This window comes from Callorhinchus milii, unplaced genomic scaffold (assembly GCF_018977255.1).
Source record: "Callorhinchus milii isolate IMCB2004 unplaced genomic scaffold, IMCB_Cmil_1.0 Scaffold20, whole genome shotgun sequence".
Classification (NCBI taxonomy): domain Eukaryota; kingdom Metazoa; phylum Chordata; class Chondrichthyes; order Chimaeriformes; family Callorhinchidae; genus Callorhinchus; species Callorhinchus milii.
Window position 1 is genome coordinate 1,535,010 of NW_024704761.1, and position 25,663 is coordinate 1,560,672.

General features: G+C 42.0%; 1 protein-coding gene and 1 non-coding gene across 2 annotated transcripts in view; one reads left to right on the forward strand and one right to left on the reverse strand.

Annotated features, from left to right (window-relative positions):
- LOC103175750 (calcium channel, voltage-dependent, T type, alpha 1G subunit) overlaps positions 1-25,663 on the reverse strand; it is a 158,173-nt gene that overhangs the window by 75,588 nt on the left and 56,922 nt on the right. The window contains 1 exon segment of the mRNA XM_042342353.1: positions 1,059-1,170. Within this exon segment, the coding sequence (XP_042198287.1) occupies positions 1,059-1,170 (112 nt within the window).
- Positions 8,552-8,624, forward strand: trnat-cgu. The gene has a single exon. It is a non-coding gene; the product is annotated as a tRNA-Thr (tRNA).

Consider the following 25,663-nt stretch of genomic DNA (forward strand, 5'->3'; position numbering starts at 1 on the left):
GGCCTGACCAGGGCACTATGCAGCCTGAATATGATTTGAGGATCTGAACTCATTTGATTTGACAACTGCCCAGCATCCTGTTTGCCTTATTTATTCCGCATTGGCCGCTCAGGACTCAGCCCATGGTTTAACCTTTTTAACAAGGTTCCTGTTTTTGTTTTCCTTCATGGGAATAGAGTAATCTTTCCTTCAAGTATTGATTAACACTCATGAATGAAGAGAACATTGCAGGTCATGGAGCACAGCGTTTCTCAACAGCAGTCTTACAGAATGGGGGAATGAGACTGTCTTCCCCAGAACAAAGAAAGTGGAGAGGAGTCTCGGTAGAGGTTTATTAAAAATATGAGGTGTTTTGATAACGTAAACAGGGGTAAATTATTCCCACTGGCCAGTGACTCAGTAACTAGAAAGCACAGATTTAAGTTAATTACGAAATGAGCAAAAAGTTAGAAGTTTTTTTTAAAAAACAAACACAGAGGGTGTGAGGATGTGGAATATTTGACCTGGAATGGCGATTGAGACAGAATCAATATTCATAGAATCTTAAGCCAGAAAGAGGCCATTTATCCCAGTGTGCCTGTGCCTGAAAATATTAGTTTTTAAGAAGAAATTAGATAAAATATCTGAAAAGGAGAAATATGGGTGTGGGGGTGGGGAGAAGACAGGAGAATAGGACTAAAACAGAGAGCCAGTACAGCCATGATGGGCCAAATGTCCCTTTTCTGTGCTGTAAGTGTCTATGGTTCCATGACCACTTGGCAATCAGCACCAGTTTTGATAGTATAATGGCCTGTCCAACCCAGAGAATGACCTGAATTTTACTAATATGCAAATGGTCTGCCACATTTTAAGAAGAAGCTGACACAATCCTTGATATGAAGGTGGAGGAAGACAAAGCTGGTGCACGTATACTTATTTTTAAAAAAATATGATGCTCCTTTCTCCTTTCACTCGCAGCTGGATTTGAACCTTGGTGTCAGACGTCAAAGCCTCCGCAGGTCTCCCAGCTCCATCTCTGCCCCTTCTGCCAGGACCCAAGGGAAAGATCAAGAGCTCACCTGCAGAATCTTACACCGTTCCGACTTACACTTGCTGTCCTCGCAAGGTTGGAACATTCCAAGGGTGATGCAGTTCATCACGATCACCAGCATGCTTAACCGTTCGAACCAGGTAAGGAACGAAGTCAAGGAAACAATTGCAAATGGACTGACCACAATACCATCCCGCAACAAGACTGGGCAACACAGGGGGTGGGGGGGAGGGGGGAAATAGCGTCATCTTGTCAAAACGTCTCACAGGTGGATAATTGCTGTGAAGTGTAGTGACTGTTTTTGTAGGCATGAGAGGTAGTTGCTATGACCAATGGTCAAATTGTCTAGAAGATTATGTGCCAGGACACTGGGAATAACTCTGTCCTCATGTCAAGTAGTATGATGGAATCTTTAACGTATATCTAGGCAGGCAAAAGCTTGGTTGTAGGGCTCATGTAAAAGATAGAGGAGCAATAACAGTAAAGGGTTACTAAAATGTGGTAGGTTTGAGACCTGCTCAAGTATTGGGCAACATCGGCCCGGATCCTTGTCTTTTGATAAAGAATGACATGTGAAATCCATTCACTTTGTGTTCAATTACTCAGTACTTTTATTATTTCACAGTTGAAGGAAACTGATGCTTTTAATGTGCCTCCAGTAAAATCCAACCATGTGCAGAACATCATGGGGTCGATTTTTCTACATTTCATAACAGATTTCTTAACTCCCTCCTCCTCTCCTGTCTCTGTTATTCAGTGTGCATGTTCCCTGTCACTGCAAAGTGCATGTTATCCTGTATGAAGGGCACTGTGGGCAAGTTCGCTGCCCCAATTTATTTGGGATTGGTAGCCAGGGCACCGGGAGAAACTCCATTCTCTTTCTGAAAAGTGCCACGGGATCTGTAATATCCACCTGAACAATCAGATGAGGTCTGTTTGATATTTTGTCTGAAGGACAACAGCTCTGATATTGCTGCGTACCCCCTGGAGAGTCAGCCTATTAACTGGATTAATTTCCCTCCCAATATAAAGCAATGAAATAGTTAAACTCAACAGCATTGGGCATCCATCTGCTTCCTCAAACGCAAAAATAAAAAACACTGTTTTTCACTGGAAGCAAATTTATTATGAGCTGGCTTGATGGATGGCAAGCACAGTGAGCTGACTAACCTTTCCACAATTAAGATCGATGCTCTCCATTTTCTCTCAGTCTCCCACTGTGACCTAATTTTCATATTCCAAAGCTATTGCCTCCCACATAGCACAAGTCCATTGACCAGCAATGAGTCTCTGACCTGAGTGGTGGTTTCCATTTGTCCCTGAAAACTCCAGTAACACACATTTAACATCGCCCACAAGATAAACAGTCAATTGACTTTACAGTATATCCTGTGAAACGCTTTGAGACGTATCGAAGACATGATAAGGCGCTACATCAAATGTAAAGATTATTATTATCTGTCCAATTTCCCTGGGCACCTTTCTCATAATCAGAATTAAATATGTATAATCATATTTAAAGAGACATGGGGAAAAGAGGATGGATAGAATACAGTATGTGATGTGATAGTGCTAATGATCACCAATTATAAATACCACATCACATCCCACATTCTCCCCCATTTAATCATGACTGACTTCCTTGCATTAGGGCATATTACTAAACAAATAATAATAATCCTTAGATTTGATATAGCGCCTTACTGTTTAGTGAATTGATGTATTTTTGGGGGGAAACTAAGATCTAAAAGAGAGTTCAGGAGGGAGTTTCTTTATGCAGAAAGTGGTGAGAATGTGTCAAAAGTTGTGGTCAAAACAAAAAAAAAATTGTATTTAAGAGGAAACGTGAAGCATGCATAAGGCAGAATGGAATAGAGGGGTATAAGCAAAGAGGGATGGTGAATCATGTACAGTATAAAGACTGACACAGACTAGTTGGGCTAAATGGACGGTTTCTGTGCTGTAATGTTCTATGTAATTTCTACCCTGCTAAAATTGATGTGATACAGAATGTTCTTCTGCATGGAGTGTAACGGATCTTCAGAAACGCTAAGTGACAAAGATCTGACAGGCCTGATTCACGACACAATACAGTGACTGGTTTGTAAAAGCCCCCCATCTTACAACTTGCCACTTTCATGCTTTTCAAAGCGCAATAAATGACAGCTTAACTGGTGCAATCGAGAAGTCCCCAAGTTAATTACAGGAAATGGAGAAAGGCAGATGCCTTTGGCAGATTATCCGACAGATAAATTCCTGCCAGTTTGCCCCTGACAGCCGCTATCCATTGATATCATCCTGTAATGAGTGGGTTTAAACCCTGTGTCAGCACAGGTATTTCTGCAAACACTAGTGTGAAGCTGGCTTTAAATCTCACCTGAAGGATTCCAACCATCACCTTCTCACCAGAAGCATCTGATTATAAACACTCAGCTGTACGGCTGCATGAGTGTGATAACATACCCCTGCACAGCACTCTTTGTAGCCTGCTGTGGCTGTAAATGCAGATATCTCCTTCATGGTTTTTAACATAGTGTCAGTGAAATTCTAAATAAACCCCCACACGGCATCATTGACCAAGATACCCGGAGAAATTCCTCTCTTGAATAATGCCAAGGGAACTACCACCTAAATTACAGGCGGGACTTCACCACCAACAGTGCAGGGTTCCCCTATCCCTGCACCAGAGTGTTGGTTTAGATTTTGAGTTCAAAGTTCCCGACATGGGGCTTGGACCCAAAATCTTCTGACTCAGAGGCGAGAGTGCTACCATCTGAGCCAGACTGACGCCTTTAATGTATGCAAAGTGTGTCAGCCTGGCCCAGATGGTAAACAGTCTCACCTTCTTTGATTATTTTCCCAATCTTTTATCCTCATCGCCTGAAGGCTCTGAAGTGCACATGGGAACAGATGCACAGCTTGTAAAGCCCCCTTTCTTCATTCGCAGGCACAGCCAGCGAGCACTGGCAGGTCACTCGATTGGAGCGCATCACAGCTGAGCTCAATCCTGTTCTCACTTGGTTATTACACGCAGGCACTTTCCAGCAGGAGGCACTGCATCGCGTTGATGAGAGGCTCCTGCAAACTGACTTTTTTCCCCAGAGTAACATTTTACATTAAAAATAAAATCTTGATAAATATGGATAAAAATAACAATAACAAAGACGTATGGATAATAAGTAGCAGAAAAAACTCCTCAAAAATATATGGTACAGAGCTTCAAGATTATGAGCCAGGCTGACACTCCAGTGCTGAGCTGGAGGAGATGTTGTGGGTACTGTCCTTTGGAGGAAACGTTAAACTGAGGTCCCGTCTGTCAGTTCAAGTGGACTGTAAAGATCCCATGGTGCTATTCGAAAAGAGAAGGAAGTTTCTCACAGTATCTTGGTCAATAATCCCCCTGATAAAACTGGTCTGTTTGTAGGACACTGTTGTGCACAAATTGGCTGCCGCGTTCGCCTACAAAACACAGTCACTACACTTGACACTACACAATTCCCTGCCAAGAGCTTTGATATGCTTTTCCATTATATGCTGTCTTTAACTAATTTACGGTAATTAAAGTGATTTGAGGGGAAATGGAGGGTGGTAGGGGAGAACATTTTTAAAATATTTTTTCAATGTGTTTCTTAAACTAATCTCTGGACTAATTTGAGGAACAAAATACCATAATTTTTATCCGATATTTCCTTAAATGACAAGATTTCAGATGTGAATTACAGGAATATGGTTGGAACAATGAACTGCTAATGCATCTCCTCAGCCACTAAAATGTACCCAACAGGCGTGGTTCAGACAGCATTCCATACGGCATTGTGGCTGTGTGTTGTTTAATATAATGGGACATGTTCAGCACAGACAGAAATGCCTACAGTTTTCTGTGCCTTTGAGCCACAATTTCTCTCTCTCTCACTGAAAACGCCGGTAAACCATAATAGGTTCTCGTCCCCTCTGGAAAATACATGCCCGGTTTCATTTTCTTGTGTGTGAGTGAGTGCGAGAACAATCGGTGTTTATGAAAAGGTGCAGACTTATGCCATTGTGCAGAACCACTTGAGTGAAATTACAGTGTAAAGCAGCAGGAACAAACAAAGGAGCATAAATAATGAATGTTACCACAAGAGGCTGCTCATTACAGCTTCATGAGAAGAAGGTTTACTGTGAAAAGGCGTAGTGTTAAACAGAGGCAGTCTCCGGCAGCTGCTTATATCTGTAATGTGCTCGTTCGTGGCTGCAATTGCCAGAAGAAAAAGTGCAACTGAAATCCCAGCCGACTAGAACTGAAGTTCAGTAACTCAGAGTTTGCTCCCAAATCTCTCCAAATCCTAAATCATAATTCCTGTATTTAATACAGCGCCTAGAATACAGGAAATTGTCAAGTGTAGGGACTGTGTGTTGGTAGGCAAACACGGTGTCTAATTTGCTCACGGGAATGTGCCGCAACCAGCCATTAAGTGAACGGGAAATTGTATCTGAGGGATTGTTGTCTAGGACATCGAGAGAAACTCCCTTCTCTTTTCTAATCATGTCACAGAATCTTTAACATCCATCTGAGCAGACGGGACTTCGGTTTAACACTTCATCTGATTCTGGTGGCTCTGACAATATAACACTTTCACAACATTGCACTGGCGTCTCAGGCAAGAATGAGATCAAAGCTCCAGGCGGGGCTTGAACTCAAAGCCACTAGGGATCTATCATAGATTGCATTTCTATTATGACTTACTATAATTGGGATTCCATTAATAAAGGAGGAAGGATTATAAAATCACTACATTTACGTTCTGTTTACGGTTGGCCTTCTACCAATTACAATCAGCCTAAGGAGCCATAGGGAAAGAACATTTCCAACCCAAGACAACTTGCTGTGTGCAAATTGGGTATGGTTTCTCATCTACAAAATACACAGGCTCTATACCTGAACAGGTAGACAGCACCTCGGACAAAGCAGAGCTCCCCAGGTGCTGCCGAGAGTCTAAGCTACATAGTTTAAATGCTACATAAATAGATTCAATCTAGACTGAAATGGAATTCCCAGCCTTTTATTTCCACTGCTATTTCTCCCCTCCACTACACCAACAACAAAATTACATCTGTATAGAGCCTTTCACGTCGGGAAGAAGTCCCATGCCATGCTCAAATCCGCAATGGTTCATTTTTCCATCCATCTCCAGCACCTTATCAAAGTGGGGATCATTCATGTGCGAGACTGACAGTGATTGGTAGCAGGCTGTTCGAGCCCGCAGGGAAGGGAATGATATCACAAGCCCTGATGTTTACCTCCCAAACTACAGAGTGGCGGGGAGATCCTTGAACAGGCATAGGAACTACATTATTATTTTTTCTCTTCTCTCCTCCCCAAGCTACAGGTGCTGAGATTAGCTCGACTACAACATTGATGCTGTGCCTGAGATCAGCTCAATAAACACTGGAAATACAGCATTTTCAAGGAAAGCTGGTGAACTTAATTTATTTTTAAAGAGAAAGAAGCGCTCAGTACCTTTTCATTCTATTTAGATTGATCTTCCTCTGAAAATGTCCCTTTTTCTTAAAAAAAACGCATCTGAACACTAGACACTTTACGTAAATGGACGGCACAATGTACAGTCAATGGCAGCAACAATGAAACTATTCCCAGTGGATTCATAATAATAAAGTGGAGTTTTCTATCAGTTTTATGGCACATTCTGAGAATTCGCTCCTGCTGTACCGATCAGAATGATATACAAACAATCAGGCAGTGTGGTTTTTTTAAAACGAGAACACAGTTGGAACTGAGACATTGTAAAAATCCAACCTTTAAATACTAATTTTCTCTCATCCCAGTGAAACGCTCTCCATAAATGGAAACATTTCTCGTATTTTTTTAAATTTTTGTGCTGTTTGCAAATTATCACCATTAAGCATTACGAAACTCCCCAGAACACTGTGGGGATTTATTCACACAGTTTGAAGACCTTTTAAATATTCAGCACTTTTCCAGCTGCCAATCATATTTCACAAGAGCAGCTGTGAGGCAATGTGTTTTGCTCTGCCGGGTGTCTGACACACGCAGAAACCCATCATCGTGCTTATGAGTCTCCAAATCAAACTACTGGGAGTTCCGCATAATGCATGGAAATTTCCTTTGTCTGGTAAGGGAGTGCGCACTCTCTTTCCTGCTTCCCTAATCCTCTAAAGCACTAGACACAAGTTGGCAAGAGCCAAGGTCTTGGGAACCCCACAGTGTACATTGGGGTACTGCTGGAGTTTAACCAACTAAAACCACACAGCTTGCCATTATAAACACTGTCTGGCAAGCTTCCCGTTTGTTCAGTTTGGACCAACCTATTCATTAGGGTTTTGGCTTGCAGTATTAACAGGAACCAAGTGGGAAGAATCCCAGCCCCTGGTGACCAGTCTGCTTCTCCAAGTACCGCTAACAAGTCTGGCTTGCTGGCGTGAGATCAGCAGTGTCCTGCAGTACTGAGACCGCACAGGAATATTATCCCAATCTCTCAGGTGATCTGGTAAATTGCTATAATAATCCTTGCATTTGATATAGCGCCTTATCACTTTTTCGAGAGGTCTCAAAGAGTTTTGCAGCACATACTATAAAGAGTAGTGACTGTATATTTTGTGGGCGAAAGGCGGCAGCCAATTTCACACAGGGAGTCCCACAACAGTCGTGAATTGAGTGACATTTTTTTTGTTACATTTGAAAGAAAATACAAAAAAAACAAATCATCAGGAAATCAGCAAATTAAATATTTCCCCATCACAGATCATTGCGCTTGAGTTAACATCCAGAGATGCAGAAACATTCAATGTATGAAGTATCTACTGTCTTCTCTCTCATTAGACATAAGAGAGTTCAAACCCAAATCGGATTGAATGAAGCACTAAGCTATGTGGGGATGGCTTGCTGAGCAATGAAATCAGTTTGGTTGGTTAGTGGTAATACCAGATGACAATGCTTACAGTATGCAAGCCTTATATAAGCAGAGAGAATTGCTGCCATCGCATAGTCTGCATTCGATTCACTCTGTGAGTCATACAGGAACCTGTTATAGCAATTGGATTTTCAATAATCTTCACATTTCATACAGTATTTGTTAATGTTGAAATATCTTTAAAGCTTCCCGAGGAGTCTACAAGATCAGTTTGGTGAGGAAAACCTTTCGGTCCATTTGATCTCACCATCCAGAATACTCACTCTACCATCTTTCCATCATAGCAACATATGGCTTTTTTTAAATGAACATTCTTGTCAAGTGTAGTGAGTGTATTTTGTAGGCAAATGTGGCAGCTCCCTTGCGTACAGCAAGATCTCACAAACATCCCATGAAGCGAATGACTAGTTAATCAGGAGATCTGTCAACCACAATACTGGGAGAAACTCCCTTTTGTTTTCCAACAGTGTAATGGTGAGGTTTAGATTATGACAATTATGACATTAAATTTATATCTATTCAGTAATGACAACTACTTTGAAACAGTGCCATCACAAATCAATGGCGCATATGGTGGCTAATCATGTAAAGTCCTGTAGCTCAGTGGTTAGAGCACTCGCCTCGTCAGCGAGAGACCTGGGTTTGATTCCCGGCCAGGGCGAAACCTTGAACAAGTTTCCTTATTTGACACGCCTGATAATAAGCGCTCAAGAAAAAAAATAATAAAAAATTGGTTACTTCAATCCGTGCCTGTTTGTGGGACGCTGCTGTACGAAATTGGCTGCTGAGTTTCGCCCACAAATATACAGTCAAGTCACTTTACAGTATATTCTGTGAAGTGCTTTGAGGCGTCTCGAAAATTGAAAAGTGCTATATCAATGGTAAGGATTATTATTATTATATTATTATGCTGAACATTCTGAGACCATTAAACCCCACTTGCCAAGGGCAAGAAAAATCTCAGGGTAATGGCTTATCTGAAGCATGGCACCAGTGATAATGCAGCACTCCCTAGAATCCCAGCCAGACTGTGAGCTCCAAGTCCTGACGAGGGCCTTGAGCCCACAACCTTCTGAACTTGAAGGCAAAAGGACTGACAAACAAACTATCCAGGAGATTGACAGAATATCAATGTCTGACCAATGTCTCTACAATTATGCATCATCCTGTGAGCATCTGGCTTTCCAGGACACAACTACTTAACCTCTGACACCAATATAAGTGGCTGACCTCTACCTGGGAAATCACTCCAGCCAGTTGGCCATTGAATGCCAACACAACCAGTTGACCTCTGATGTGTGAACTTCGTGCTCACCTGCCACCAAGCTAGGTTGGCTGGAAAGCACTGCAAGTTTAAAACTAATAGTATTTGTGGTCTACCATGACTAATATAAATGTAAATCAGCATTTGACAGAGAGTGCACTCGTGCTCTTTTAACAGGTGCTTGAAATGCAGTTTCATTTCCTGTCTGCTCCCCGCAGAGACACACATTTTAATTACTTTATAGCTAAATTAATTTTTCCGGAAAGAGCAGCGAGACACCAGGATTATGGTAACAAACTGTGTTTATTGATCATTTTATTTTAACTCCTTCAAATGCTATTGTCAAGCCGAGCTCGGTTGTTTTGAAACCCTTTCCTGTGGTTGCAAGTTTAAGCCTCATGTTGAGGACTTTGACAACCCAGTGCGGTGCTGGGAAATCTGCATTGCCAGAGGTGTCGACCTTCAGATAAGAACTGAAGTCCCTGTTCGCTATATGTTAAAGATTCCCTAACGCTACTCATAACCAGAACCCCCCCCTGGTAAATGGTTGCTGGGTCATTTGGTGAATTTTGTCCACTTCTTAAAGGGTTGGGTTTTACTTCCCTTTTAAGTGGACAACTCCAGCATTGCCCCGGTCAACAATGATGTTGTTATACAAGCTGCAAATGAAGTGATGTTTCATTGCATTTTCATGTGTGTTGAAACGGTCAACGTCTGCGTCTTTATTGCCTCCAACCTACTGGGACTGAGAGGTGGTTTCATAACCTTAGCACTAAATCATTCAGAAATCTCATTTTGTCTGAAGTGTCTATTACGAAGACCTTTTGTACTACCCACCAACCAACAATGCATTAATAATGCCAACATGGACTAGAAAGAACCAATAGAAATGTGGACCAGTGCTTGACGCTTATATAAAAAAAAACTTTGCTTTTAATATAGCACCTTACCTGTTGGGACAACGTTCCAAAGCACTATTGTAAACCGTGTATTTGTATGATCACAGCAGCCAATTTGCCCACAGCTATGTCTCACAAACAGCCATGAAATGAATATTTATCTATGGGATTGTTAGCCAGGACATCAGGAGAGAGAAACTCCCTTCTCTTTCCAGCCATTCAGCTCACCATGTCTGCACCAGCTCACAGAACAAGGAGATCAATCAACCCCATTGCTCAGTCTTATCCCCAACAATACACTTTCAAGCACTTCGCTTTCACATTCCCGTCTACTTCCCTCTTGAAAGATACAAGGGCTAATGACATGGGATCATTAACATCCACCTAAACAGGTACATGAGCACTTATAATCAGACATTAATACAAAGGATAGCACCTTTAAAAATGCACCCACACTCCCAGTACTGAAATGGAGATTAAAGAGGCAGTGATGGTAAAATGCCCGATATTGTAACCGTGTCATTTCAACACTCCTACCCGCTTTGGTCTCAATTCCCTACTCTCTCCATGTATTGTTTTATATCGTTTCTCTTCAAATATTTATTTAATCCAATCTTAAATCTTGTTACAGTCTCAGCCTCACTTGCTGCAAGGTTCAATAGATCTAAAATTCTACCTTTGAGAGCATATTAACTTAAAACCTTAAAGTGGCACAGGATCATGGAAAATTCTTAAATCCAATCTTAATTCCGGAAGCCGGTTTTCCGCGGTGCTTCCAAATGATTATGCTCCTTAGAAGGCTATGCTAATTCATGTACTACTGTATTAATAATAGGCTATGTTAATTCATGTTATCAGTCTGTAAGAGATCAGATGGTTTTCTCTGCTATCAGTTACAACAGGGCAATAATAGACACTAATGAGAGCCATCTCATCTCCTGCAGACTGGGAGAAGATGGGAGCTTTATGTGCCGGTTTTTGTGTTATTAAAACTCCCTTCCTTGTGCCTTCATGTGGTCAAGTCTAATTAAAAGAATCCACATCTCCACACTTTCAATAATAAGATATCGGAGAACGCTAGAGCAATTAGAAACAAGATTCCTAGCTGTTTTGTCTTCACATCCCTCGACTAGGGCACGGAGGCCGATTGTAGCTGCCCCAGCACAGGCTGGGAATGAAACTGAAAACCAGGGAGTTTCCACGTCTGTGCAGCTCAGTTTCAGAGGAGCAAAGCAGTTATCAACTGAGCCACATGGGGAGCTGTGAGCAAGGGTTACATGCATCAAATATTAATTTACATAGTTTCTTGCACACATCACAGATGGCCTCAGGCATTTAACAATCCTGGCTTGGTACCTGAGCTGGGGGTGGCAGCTGACGGGAGGGTTGATGGATCATGTTCCGGATGAGTGAACAATGCGTAAACACTCCTTGGTGTCTTTAAGCTTCCCCTTTATCATGTTCCATCCCTTCCATCGAGTATATTTTCCTTCCATTTTTGCTTTCCAAACGCAACACTTTGCATTTATCTGCATTGAACTTCATTTGCCAGTTAGCAGTCAAAGAACCATAGAAATTTACAACATAGAAAAAAAGCCATTCAGTCCATTTTTGGCAGTGGCTCTTTGAAAGAGCTAACCATTCAGTCCAATTTACCTACTTTTTCCCCTCATACATAGCTTTTAACCCCATGTAAATAATCTGTGTTCAGCCTGACTCAGTTGGTAGAACTCTTGAGGATGTGCTATATTATCGGAGGTGCGGTCCTTCGGACGAGATGTTAATCCAAGGTCCCATTTATCTGTCCTGAAATTGCAGCTATAAACATATTGCCTCTTGTTCTATTGTCTCGATATATCTGAAAGAATTCTGTGTGGTCTTTTTCAATCCCAATTAAAATTTTATATAAAACCTCATATCTATATGGTTTCCTCAGAGATTTCTCCTCCTTTTAAGAGTTTCCAAACTTGCTAGTCGTTCATTTCATGGTTTATTTCTTTCTCCAAATAAACTAGTCATCTGTTTCATGAGAAAGCTGAAGGCAAAGGGATTTTCAGAGAGCATACAGTGACTGAGGCTAAGTGCCTAAAGGTGAATCATGTATTGGAAATTAAATGCCGCTTTAATATCTCTTGTCCTCCCACATCATTGCCAGGTTCTGAGAAACCTGATGTAGGTCAGCCATGGACAAGTGACATAATAAAGGTAAGAGGATTACTATTGCTCTACATATCACAAGCCATCAGCTTGGAGCATAGCACCGGGCTTTTTACATTTCAGATGAAGAAGAAAGCTTTCATTTGACAGGGCTCATTAACCAGGGAAGTTATCAACAGACTTTCTACGCTGCCCTGAGTGATCTGAATGGATTTGCTTATCGCTACAGTTGTTCTCTCTGTCGGTCTGGGCATGGCTCTCTGTATTTGAGGCTGGTAGCAACTATGGATGTACAACTATACAAGTGAAGTTCAGCAGAATTTTGTAGCTGGGAACACAAAACCATTCCAAAGAGGATATCACAGCCACAGAGAGGGTACTCCGGGGACTAACTAGGAAGATACCAGAGGAGGAAAGGTTACAGTTTTAGAGAATTGTTCTTTGCCAGGAAAAGAGATGTCCGTGGGGACAATGTAAAGGAAGTTTTCAAAATTATGAATGGTGTTGATCATAGAGAAAGAATAGCTGCACTGCTTGGTGAGTCAGTTACAGGAAGGCATTAAAGGCTGGAATGGCAGTGAGGACTGAGGACTGCTTCCATCTGAGTGCAAAACAGGTTGTTTCGGATTGTTTCAGATCAGAAGTCTTTGCACCAACCTGACAAGTTCGGAGAGCGAAGGGCTCACGAGTGCTTAGAACCTTACAGCAAAAGTATGGATGAGTCTAAAAAGTTAAAGAGTGGCTGACTTGGCATTTAAACTGGGTCAGAATTAGGAATGCAAATTGGTAGGAAATTTGTACACAAGAGTAAAGCGAGCAGCCCTGTAATTAGCGTGCTGCCTCGATTTAATGAGAAGCTTGCATTAATGGCTGAATAATTTAAAAAATACAGTCTAACTTTGCACTTGATTGTCATCACATCACTCCTATCAACATATTATCTCAGCATGCGTTCAAATGATAGGGAGATTAAACTGGATCCCTTTCATCCATTTGGTGCTGTCTTCTGGATAAGATGTTAAACCAAAATCCCATCTGCCTATTGATGTGGATGTTAGAGATCTCATAGCACTATACGAAAAGAGAAGTCAATTTGCACACAGCAGTGTCCCACAAAAAGCCTAGAAGTGAATGACCAATTTTTATCTGGTGAATTGTTGGCCCGGTCGACATGAGGAGAAACTCTCTTCTTGTTTTGAATTGTGTTGTGCGATCTTTAACGTCCACCTGAAGAAGCAGGTAGGACCTCGGTTTAACATCGCATCTAAAGGATCACACCTCCAACATCACAGAGCTCCCAAAATACTGCACTGGAACATCACCCTGCAGTGGAAACTGCCTTACAGCACACAGTACTGGGGAGGCAGATAATAATAATAATAAGAAGATCTGCTATGTGTGGACGTCCTGTTTCTTAGAGGACAGAATAGAATGTCTTCATCTCTTTATGGGAATATATTTGTGTATATCATTACATTTCAAGCCAAACTTCCAAGCAAAGTTACAGCCAATATTTCCACTTATACACAGATTTGGGAACAAATTCTCGGTTGTGAAAAAACTCTGCCTCCTACGAGCAGACAGAAGGGAGTAATTAAGATTGAAACATTTCATATCTGCGAGACACTGTTGTGCACAATTGGCTGCAGAGTTTCGCCCACAAAACATAGTCAATTCACTTTATGGTATATCCTGTGAAGTGTTTTGAGACGTCTCAACGATGTGATAAGCCGCTATATCAAATGCATAGATTATTGTTATATTGGGGAGACAGAAAACACCAGGGAAATAGAATTTCACCTAATCTCAGCCTGTGGACCATTTTAGCTTCAAGAGTTAAGATGGAGTAGAATTGTGGAAAATTCATAAATTCAGTATTATTTGGAAGCCTTTTTAAGAAAGTGAAGAAAAACAATTTCTAAACTAGTCCATGTCATTGTTTGTACTTTGCATGAAATTGCTTTCTCCTCTCCCTTATCCCCTCTTAATTCCCTTCTCTCTCTTTTTTGCATCAATCAGCTCCATCCTACACAGAGTTGCTCATCCACACACAACAAAGGATTGCTCAATGCCAAGCCGTGTCTCATCTGCTTTGGCCAGCTGGCTGTATGTCAATCTAGCTTCCCCCCACGCTTGTGCGGAGTCCTGCGGAGAAGTGCTGCTCCTTTTTCCATCTGAACAAATCTGCTGTGATTCTGTCTCGAGCAGATTCCAAAGGGAAGCCCGTTTGAAACATGCCTGAACTTTGTGACGTACGAGATGGAAATTATAGACAGTTAAATATTCACTCCCACTGGCCCCAGACCAATAATGTGACTCAGGTAAAGATGCACAAAGGAGATTATTCTTTATCTCTATCATACTAAATGCCACTCTAAACTCTAGCAGTTACCCCCAACACACATTCTGTCGATTGCTGAGCCTTGGCTCTTACCAATCTACCCCTAAAACTCCCTCTGCTCCACTCACTCTGGCCTGCTTCATGATCCTTGCCCACACTACCCAACCACTGGCTTGCAAGCTGTCAGCCACTTTACCACCTCTGCTTTTAAATCATCTCAAAAGCTCTTTCATCAACTGTCCATTTGGCCATCACACACACATATCCCCCATTCTCCCTCTCAGCTCGGGCTCCCACTCATTCTTTGTAATGCACCTTGGGACGTTTTGCCAACGTGGCGAGTGCTGTACAAGTCCAAATAGTCACTATTGTCATTTTTAGTGCAGAGTTGGTTTTGAAATTGGTAAAGATAAACATCAGGACATTCAATTGATGAATCACATCAGCCGGCGTCAGTCTGAATATAAACCACAGAGGCAAGTTGGTCTGTTTCGCAATGCCAATTTATCGTGATGCCAATTTATCTTCAAAGCAGCTGTATGCAATGCTGTACGTCCATGAACATACAGAGTTCAGGCTAGCATGAGCAAGGCTGCAGCTTAACCGTGTTCACTCAAATGGACTCAGTGGAACAAGCCTTAATTAATACCAGTCCTGAAGTGAAGAGATTTCACCCCATTACAGGAGGGAAGAAAATTACAGTCAGGGAGTGTGTCCCAGATAATAAAGGAGGCTGTTTATCAAATGTCACCTAAGCTGTTATAAACCCACTTGCACTGTCAAGTCGTTCTCCACCGAAAGAGGAAGGAATAAAAATAAAAAAAAACTCAGGAGTGAATGTCGTAGAAGGTAGGCTGAGTGAAAATTTCTATGTAAATGCTTTCAAAGTTGAACAAGGATCTGGGATTGCTTGTGGGGAGGAGGTGGAGTTCCAACACTGCGGTCATTTTCCCATCAGTGAAAATGTCACAGCGTCACAGTTAGAGCACGGAACCAATCATTTGAGAAGTTACCAGGATAATCACTAAATTGCAGAAAAGTACCAATATAGTCATTTGCTCCCCAGGAAACAAAATCAGATAGTGAATGTTCCCAGGGCTAAGAACGGCACAGCTCCAACTTCAGAGCTGACTATCGTTTGAGAATCAGTGCGGATAGATGGCATCTGCTTCATCTCTTTGAAGATTCATTACATCTCCGTCAGCCAAGCTTCTCCATCAGGGACTTTGAGCTCACAGTCCAGGCTGATGCTCCAGTGCAGTGCTCGGGGAATACTGCATTATTAGACTTGCTGTGCTTCGGATGAGATATTAAACCAAGGTCCTATCTGTGACTGTTCAGGCGGACATCATTCCACTGTTCTATTGGAAAAGAGAAGGGAGTTTCTTACAGTAGTCTTGGCTGACAATTCCAGATAAAATTGGTCATTTACTCCATAACGGTTTGTGGAACATTGCTTTGTGCAAATTGGTTGCTGTGCCAGTACAGACACGATGGACCGAATGGCCTCCTTCTATGCTGTATAATTCTATGATCTGCCTAACAAATACAGTCACTATACAACAGAAATTTTCTCTGAATTTAAATAGTCATGTAAAGTTCAGAATTGAAGGGAAGAGAAAATGAAGTTGATTAAAAAAAACTTTCTTGTGGTTTGATATTTATAATGGGATAAATATCAGAATGGTAAAAGTGGAAGGTGTGAGCCCAACCAGGGTGGGAAAAAGAACAGAAAGAGAAATGTGGTGTAAGCAGCAATGTTGTCTCGAGCAGATTCCAAGGGACACACTTGAGTTTCGTAAGCATATTTTTTTAATGGCAGTGCAATCCGGATATTCCAGCCTGGAATTCTGTCCCGCTGCTCCCATTCGATCTCACAATAACGGGATCCTGACTTTAACCATGTGGTTGGTGGCAATTCTCAGGACCAGTTTGTTTATTTGCCCTTTAAGTAGGAGGGCATGAGAGGCTTCATGCGTCTCTTCAGACATAACACATACACACATAGTACTGTCAGAGCTATGGGAATCTACTATTTATTTATAGGATATCTGACCTGTGTGCAGACACAGGAAGAAAAATAAGGAGAGATGGCAATCTTCAGTGATGTGATAGAGAAAGACAGAGAACAAGGAAAGACAGAGAATGAGAGCCATTCTCTAAACTATTTGTTCTGTAACTTTTTAATTGCGTGAGCTGATAGATTTGCTCACATTTGCTGGAGAGTGAATGAAAGAGAAAGAGAGTGGAAAGAGCAAGAAAAAAAGCAAGAGAAAAAAAAAGGGAATGAGTGAAAGAGAGGAAAACAACAATTTACATTCATATAGGAACTTTCACATCAGGCACTACATCACATCAAGAGCGAGGAAGAGAGACAGACACACAGAGGATTATCATCAGAAGAGAAAGGGGAAAGGTTAGGAGATATTTTAGATGCAGAATGTTGTTAGAATATGGAATGCTTATCACAAGTGGTTGCCGAGGCCAAGTCCACAACAGCATTTAAATACTTAAGTACTCTGGGAAAAATGCAGGCGAATAAGATCATAGCAGTCCAGTGGTTAGCTAACACCAGTACAGACATGATGAGGAAAGAGCAGGGAATGGGATCAGAGTACAGTACCGCATGCATAAGTCTGTTCCTTACAAATCATCTAATTGTCTAAGTCGCACATCTGCCTTAGTCCCGTTGTCTTGACCCTTCCTCACCACAGGTTACAAAGTAAAATCCCATGGCGAATGGTTGCTATTGGGAATTGGCTGGCAATGGATAAACTTTGCTTTTTTTAAAACATTCTAAAAAGAATCTGCTCCTAAGTGGGAACCAAAATCTGAACATTCTCATCAGACTTTCCTCAGTGTGATTGACACGAACACTGAATGGATAGATCTTTAACAGAGCCAGCACAGAGCCGATGGGCCGAATGGCCTTCTTCTGTGCTGCAAATGGTTCTAAATTTATACTCTGAAATAAGGAAGGAATGATGGAGACTTTGGGATGGGTGGAAAACAATCTTAGAGCCTCCTCTGTGAGCTGGAAGCTGACCCTTCAACCATAGGCTCACTGAAGGCTGAAACCGAGTGAGAGATATTGGCTTTCGAGTCCGGGTTGATGAAAGAAAAACAGGCAGCTACTAACACCTTTCAAAGTTTTTTTTCTTGCCCTTTCCATTGCCCCACACTGGTCAAATCTGCCTTTTCATTAGTTTCTCGGGAGTAATGTCAAGGAGACGCCTATAAGCCTCGATAATCTTCAAAGTCTCACCTAAGTCAAAGCTGCAGCAACGTGTTAAATAATTAACAGTAGCTCCTGGGCCCGACTCTCCAGTGCCCACATCACGGCACCTCAGAAAGCACACTGGAAATTAGTTTAAAGGAATGAGAGACACACAGATTCACAGCAGCCGCTTCAAGCAGAAATACAATATCTAATTGGGGCCTGCAGCTGCACTCTGCTTTTCTAAGGCATCATCCAGGTTGCGAGAGATTTGAAAGTCTTATTGCCCTCTTGTTTCTGTGCATCACTTTTAAGGCTGGGGCATGATTTATTGCTTTCAGGGCTTTTAAAGTTTGAAATCATATTCCCTCCCGCATAAAATGCACTAAAAGTATAGAGCACTCAAAAAACAGCTTACAATTCATTAACAATTCTTGGTTAGATCTTGGGGGATTGTGTGCAGTTCTGGTCACTACAGTACAGGAAGGATAATGTAGCATTAGAGAGAGAAGAGTATATATTTACAGACGTGGCCAGGGATAAGTGGATACAGCCATCAGGAAAGAGTGGACAAGTTGAAGCTTTTCTCTCTAGAGTTGAGACAATTGAGAAGAGACTTGATAGAGGGGTTTAAGGTCATGGATGGATTCAATAGGGTGGATTTTGATAGGCTGTTTCCTGAGACGTTCTGGTGTTCAGTAATATTGAAGTTCTATTGGGTGGAAGAATCATTGTTTTGCCTCCTCCAACGCTCTTCAAGGCATTTTATTCTTTTTCATGGTCCTGGGACTTAGTTCCATGGGCTCTCGTTTGCCTGGTCATCCTTCAAATGGGAGCTTTGACAGTGAGTGTCAGTGTAGAGGATACAGTTCATTTCATTCTGTAATTTGCCAGTGGCCGTCATGCAGTAAGGCTGGCCCTATAGTGGATTAAGTCACTCAATCCACAATAAACTGTATTAATAATCCTTGCATTTGATATAGCTCCTTATCACATTTTCAAGACATCCCAAAGCAACAGAATATACTGTAAAGTGAATTGACTGTATGTTTTGTGGGCGAAATATTTTGTGAGCGCTGAGTGGCATTATAAAGAGGAGGGGGCGCAGGATAACGAGGGAACGATAGAGATCATCTCTCTTCTCTTAAAGACTTGGAGGTTTTGCTCTTTAATTACCACTAATTATCCTGTAATTTCCCTGAAATCCCTATTCAACTGCAGCCGATTTTTCCCCAGGTTCATGGACTGAATGACACGCAGGCGTGAAATGCTATTAACTGAACCCAAACACAGGTGCCAACAGGAGCCCATATAGTGAGGGGGCACAGTGCATTCAACATCTCTGCTCTTAGAGAGACTGCTACAACTGTTAGACTATCTGACTGTAAAAATACAGTAAGATGAATAAATAGTGTATAATGCACATAGATAACAAAAGATTTTCAGCACTGCTGAAAACCAAGCCGCGAGATCCCAAGCTCAACAGCTCAACTGCAATGCAATCCAGGTCCTGTAACTTCGGGCTACAATTAACTTTCTTAACAGACTTTCTAAAGAAGTTAATTAAGCCCAAATCAGAGGCATTTTGAGGGGTAAACGACAAAGTTCTTACTGTGGGGGGAGAACTCTTAAAGGGCCAGTCCCACTCAACTACGGCAGGTATTTTAACAGCAGGACAGGAAACTCCAGAGAGAAAAGCAATGTCTGGAAGCAGGTTATTAGTGTCTGGCGTATTGGAGGGGATTGGCTGATGTTTAAAGTGGGAAGCTTATCAGTTTCACCGCCACCCAAGGTCGTGAGGTGTTTCTGTTCAGTTTGCTCCATTTTGTTATTGAAATTAAAAACACTTGATATGTAATATTATTCTCATGTTGACAAGTTCTCATTACTTTTGCTGGTAATTTCCATTCAATTTCTTAAGGAAGGTTACTGAAGGGTAAATTAAGCAAACCTCTATCCAATGTACCTCTACGTTCTAGGTCACCTGGGGTACAAGTTCCACCTGGGTCCACGTTTACTCGATTTTCTTAGCATTTCAAAGCATCCAGAATTTAGCAAATCTTCACTCAGTCTAAACTTTAAAGTCATATTTCTGTCATTCTCAGAAGAATTGATAGAATACTAGTTTAAAGATTAACACGCAGAAGAATTTGCCAAACTCTGGACACTCTGAAATATTAAGAAAATGGAATGAATCTAGACCCAGTGGAATTCGCCTCCCACTGACTGTCGCCTTTGACATGACATTTCTAAGATGCTAACAGCTCAGGAGGCTTGTGTTCCATCAACACTGGGACGTTATCTATCCTTACGCTAGTCAGTGGGCTGCTGAAGCGCTCAGCAGCCAGGATACAGGGGTCAGATGCGGTAAGAATACAGAGAAACAACCAGGGATATAGACCCTAAAAGCTGGTGAGTCGCTTCACGTTTCAAGGTCGACAGAGCTGGGGAAAAAAAATCACTTCCAAATGCAGCTCTCAAAATGTGCCTGAGCCTGACTGCCATAGAAATCTCATGTACAATCCAGTCCCATTCCAGTACTGCATTGCACTCTCTTTGTAGTCTCATTGCGATTTTGCCTCCAATCTGCAAGAGTTTGGGCTGAACACGGATCATATCCCTGGTGGTTCTGCTTGTTTTGGTAGTTGTTTTGTCTCAAGGAGGCTCCTAAACCACCCTTTCATCATCACTGGAGCCATATTTATTTTCATTGTCACTTGTCTGAGCTAAAGCAACACAGAATGTGATTGTTCATTCGCAGTGTAGCTGATGCCCTTCAGAAACTGCACACGACCATCAAAAATGCAGCACAGGGTACTTCCTAATTCCATCAGCTGATTGTCATTAGTGCAATCGGTGTTACAAATTCAATTGAATGATGGACCGTACCATCAGCCAAGCATGAATGACCTGTTTGGGCGGGGCCCTGCAATGTAGAACCAAATCCAGAAAAAAGAAAAGAAACATCAGATTTAAAAAAGCAAACTAGTGTGAAGTGCCGATGTGATGTTGGGATCCTGAAGGCATACTGCAACATCAGCATCGCATGGGGCTCCAAGGGCATTATTAAAATCATATTTCAATTTACTCAATTCTATACTTGTGCCAGTAACCGAAGGACTGGAAGATGGAACGTGCACAGAATAGCACCAGTCAGAGAAACCACAAGCACCAGCCTCGGAGCTCCCTGTGTATTGGGCCTGTGGGAGATGGAATCTGATATCTCACTGTGAAACCTGCTGCTGTTTATTCTGCTGAACATTAATTTTGGACATCACTTTTAAGGCACCGAAGTTGGCTCAACAAAACATACTCAGTCTGAAACATGTTACTTCTAGGCCTGTTTTGCCTCAATGTCCTCGTTTAGACACTCGAAGGTCACAGTCCAGGCTGACATTCCAACACAGAACTAGGGAATTACTGCATTGTCAGAGGTGCCATCCTTGGAGAGAGACATTAAACCAAGGCCCTGTCTGCGTGTTCAGGTGGGTGTCAATGATCCTGCAACAGTATTTGTAAAGAAAAGGGAGTTTCTCCTATTACATGCCAAGGTACTTAACAGTACTGGGTTGGCAGCTGAGCTGGGGGTGGGAGCCAAGAGGGATGGAGAAGGGAAAGATGCCCAAGCACTGGTCAAGGAGGTAGCATGTGGGGAAAAAAAAGGAAGGAAGCAAGACAGAGACTGAAAGATAAAGCAAGCAAAATAGAATGAGATAGTAAGAGACAGAACGAGAAAGTGATGCGTTTGAGGGAGTGAGATACAGTGAGAAATAGTCAGATACAGTAGGAGAGAGAGAAAAATAGAATGAGATACGGTGTTGGAGAAAATGAGAAAGAGTGCCTGTGAGAAAGATAGAGGGGGAAAAGGGAATAAGAGAAAGTGAGAGACAGTGCGAGACAAAATGAGAGATAATGTCTGAGAAAGAGTCAGAGAAACAGGGAGGGAGAGACAAACCTGTGAGTGAACGAGGGAAGGTGCACTGAATGCTTTCATACCTGGCACCATTGTCAAACACTAGCACAGGCTTCCCTCCTCCTCTCTAAAGGAGCAATATGGTTTACAATTAAAAAAACAAAGTGCACGCTTGTTTGAAATGATGATCTTAAATATAGATTCTTTATCTAATAAAAAAAATGACATCTCTGGGGAATGGAGTAAGTGGATACCATCTGGGAAGAGGGACAGTGCCAAAAATGCTGGTGAATCAATCGCATTAGAGACCTTTCATGGACTGAGAAACAGAATCAACTCAAGAGGGAGAAGGAAAGCAAAGTAATTTAACTACAGTTAGGGATGCTGCTTTTGGATTTTTATTTAATTTAAAGCGCTCCATCGCATGAAAGGCACTATATAAATGCCGCTTGTTGTTGCAATGCAATTCTCAACAGCTAGTATTGATAGTTATTTTTTCACCATCATTTGCGGGGGGGGGGGGGTGTTTAAGTAAACCTTTCCACCTATAAACATGACCGACATCAGGGTGGTAAGATCACCACGGACAGAGGACCTTTTGATGCATACCCCACTAAGAGTGCCCAATTTAGGGCACCCTCCTTCAATGCAAGCCCTGCCTAGGGACATCCTGATGATCACTGCCCAGCTTTGCTCACTGGAGACAGAGACTAACCTTAATGGACACAGTATTGACACATACCTCGATACAGCATCTGCTTCTGCAGAATTCATTTTGCTTCTTTCTCATTCTTTCTAATCTCAAATTCTGTTTCAGTCCAAAATCAGTTTTGTTCTGACACATGTAATGATTCTCAATCTAAAGACTGGGTATGTTAGTTGGGTTCTTTATAGTAACTCAGAGAGAACACTCCAATCAACTACCCATAACCACACACCTGTTTGTCCCATTCCAAGTGTCCTTTTGTACTTCCTGTCTTTATCTCATTGCCTCTTTCTTAATTGACAGAGGCTGATGAGTGTTTTATGTAGGATAACACCGGCTGAGAGGGTTGCAGTTTATAAACCTTGAAACTGCCAACTTGGTTTTGTGCGTGTGGGAGCTCACTGAAGGCAAAAGAGCAAATAAAAGCTCTCCAAAGCTCAGGTTTTATTAATTGGAACAAAGCAGAAGGTTACATTGATATACAGCTGAAAGTCACATTGATTATATAGCTGAAATTGGAAGCTAATAGATTCCAGAAACTGTTACAAGGAGAGGGATAGGGGCTGTTGAATTCAGAGTATGGCCATTTGAGAGAAGTTTGTAAATGTAGATTTGTCTTGTGTGAGGGGGAGGAGACACATGTGTCCACATGTGTGCTGTGTGACTTTTTAATAACCTCAAACCCAGTCATTATACACACAAAGCAATTTACAGACTAACTGGTGCACAGAATGATAGACAACCCCCACCTTCGCCAGCACTTGGTGCTCTGAATGAGAGCCATGGGATTAGATAGTTTTTTCTCACTCTATCCTCTGACTGTAACACGCAGTTAGTTGCCTTTGGAAGGTCACAATTTGCATATGTACTGGCTTTCTCTGCTAACGATCAAATAAATTAATTTTCATTTGTTTGAATCGTTTCACGTGTTGATGTTAATAGGGTGATGTTTATTGTTCCCCCCCCCCCACTCTCCTCAGCTGATCAATGAAGGGAAAACAGCAACAAAAGGGGGGGAAACTAGAGCATAATGTAGAACCTAGAATATACTAAATAAAACCACTTTTGCTGCAGGACCAAACAAAATGGCGGGGCCAGGATCCTGAAAGGACCTGGAAACAGTTACCTGGAGAGTGGTGCCACCTCCTGGTAGTTCTGATTTAAGGAATAACTTATTTAAGGGATGCTCTATCTACTGCAAACGTTTCTGTGTCTCGAGTTACTTTCCCTTCCCCACCACCCACCCACCCCATTGAGCATTCCTAGCATCTTGCACGGTGAGTCTTGACCCTTCACCTTGACTTCTCAAGAAAACTGGAATCCCAAATGTTGGTATTTCATAACAACAATAATAATCTTCGCATTCCGTTTGCCTGGAATGTCAAAATGCTGTAGAACAATTGTGTTGAAGTGTAGTGACTGCGTTTGTAGAGAAATGTTGCTGGTGTGGGACTTGAACCCACAACCTTCTGACTCGTTCTGACAGTAGTTGATTGACATCATGGCTAGCCTCTTTTGATGTATTTTTGTTAATATCAGATAGTGTGTCAGGTTTGTGAATTATTGGTCATCTGCTGTCCATCTGAAATCAGAAATCCTACCAGCTGAAAGCCACAAGAAAACTCTTTGCAGGCATTGATTTCTGATGAGCAGATGACACCCATGACTTGCTGACACGTCCTGAAGGTCAGCTGATTCACTCAACTTCCTGAGTGTGACCCAGTGTCATTGTTAGTCATCAATTGAATCCTTTAAACTTTTCTCGAAACAAACAAAATGGGATCTGGATTTGGCATATGCCTTTAAATCAACATGTTTACTATTGAACCCAAAATCTGGGGCTAGGGAGAAGGACAATAAACGGTGTAGCAAACAGATGGGAGCCAGCGTAGAATTAAAAATTATTTAACTAGTAATTGTGATGGTAGATTCATTGTGGATAGCGCCAGCCCTGTGGCACTGACAACTGAACTTGGCTTGTAACAAAAGCACAAGGCACTGGGGCCACAGCCTTGGAAAAACACAATCATGGTTAATGCTGCGATGTAATGCCTCAGGTAAACAGACAGAAAAACACCAGGGAGTTTGCTCATTAAAGTTTAAGGAGATCACAAGACAGGTTTGAAGGGAGAAGGCCATTTTGCCAATTTGATCTCATCTATCCTCGCACTGCAGCACCAAGATGATTCTTAACGGAATCCATTGGCTCCGTCAATGTGACACACTTCCTTATAGTCCTGCAGACCAGACCTCAGCCAGTATGTTAATAAGGCATGCAGAAAAACAAATTTACAACTGTTTTACAGATGCAACAACAACAACAACAACAAGATTCCATTTATAGAGCACCTTTCACGTCGGGAGATGCAGTCTTGGTACATGGTACACTTTGTTCAAATGAAACACTTCCTCATGTAAAGCGGGCTCTCAAAATGGAATATACATTACAGGTGGCTCAATAAGGTGCTCTAGGCTACTCCATTATCTGGAACTCCATCCCAGAGCCTCTCTGCCTCATCCCCTCCCATCCTCACCTTTAAAGCTCACCTTAAGATACATCTTTTCACTTTCGATCACCTTTGCCTCCCAAGTGATGAAACTCGCTGTGTAATCTCACACAGTGATATTGCTCGCTATGTAATCTCACATATTGCGCTCTGTGTAATCTCACACAATGACAACACTCGTTGTGCAATCTCTCACTGGTAAAGATCTTCGGTAAGTCATTCGAGGCTGTCGATGGAGAATCTATAGGAACCACACTTGTCCTCAGGCAGGGCCTCTCACAAAAGGCAAGATCTCGCTGAGTTCTGCGGAGATGGAGTGGACTCAGCACCCACAGGGAGGGGTTGGAGGGCTCCAATTAAGAAAATAACACAGAACATGAAATGAAGAAAAGCTTTTACAGCTTTAGCACTGCTGGTTTCAAACAGTCTTTGATGTTAACACCCCCTCAGTGAGCAAAGAACAACTTGACTCCAACAATGTGTAACTCTTCGCATTTCCTTACGCCACTCAGAACACTGCCTGAATATTTAAGTGCAGTGCTTCTCGCTCACTTTGTGGAAGGCAGGCAGGCAGGCAGGCTGGTGATGATTGTTCACACGACTCCACTGCCCCGAGGGAACTGTCCAGTTGTGCACATGTATTTATTTCACAGAGGATTCCAAACATGTATTTTTTTCATGTGAGTGTGGAGGAAGA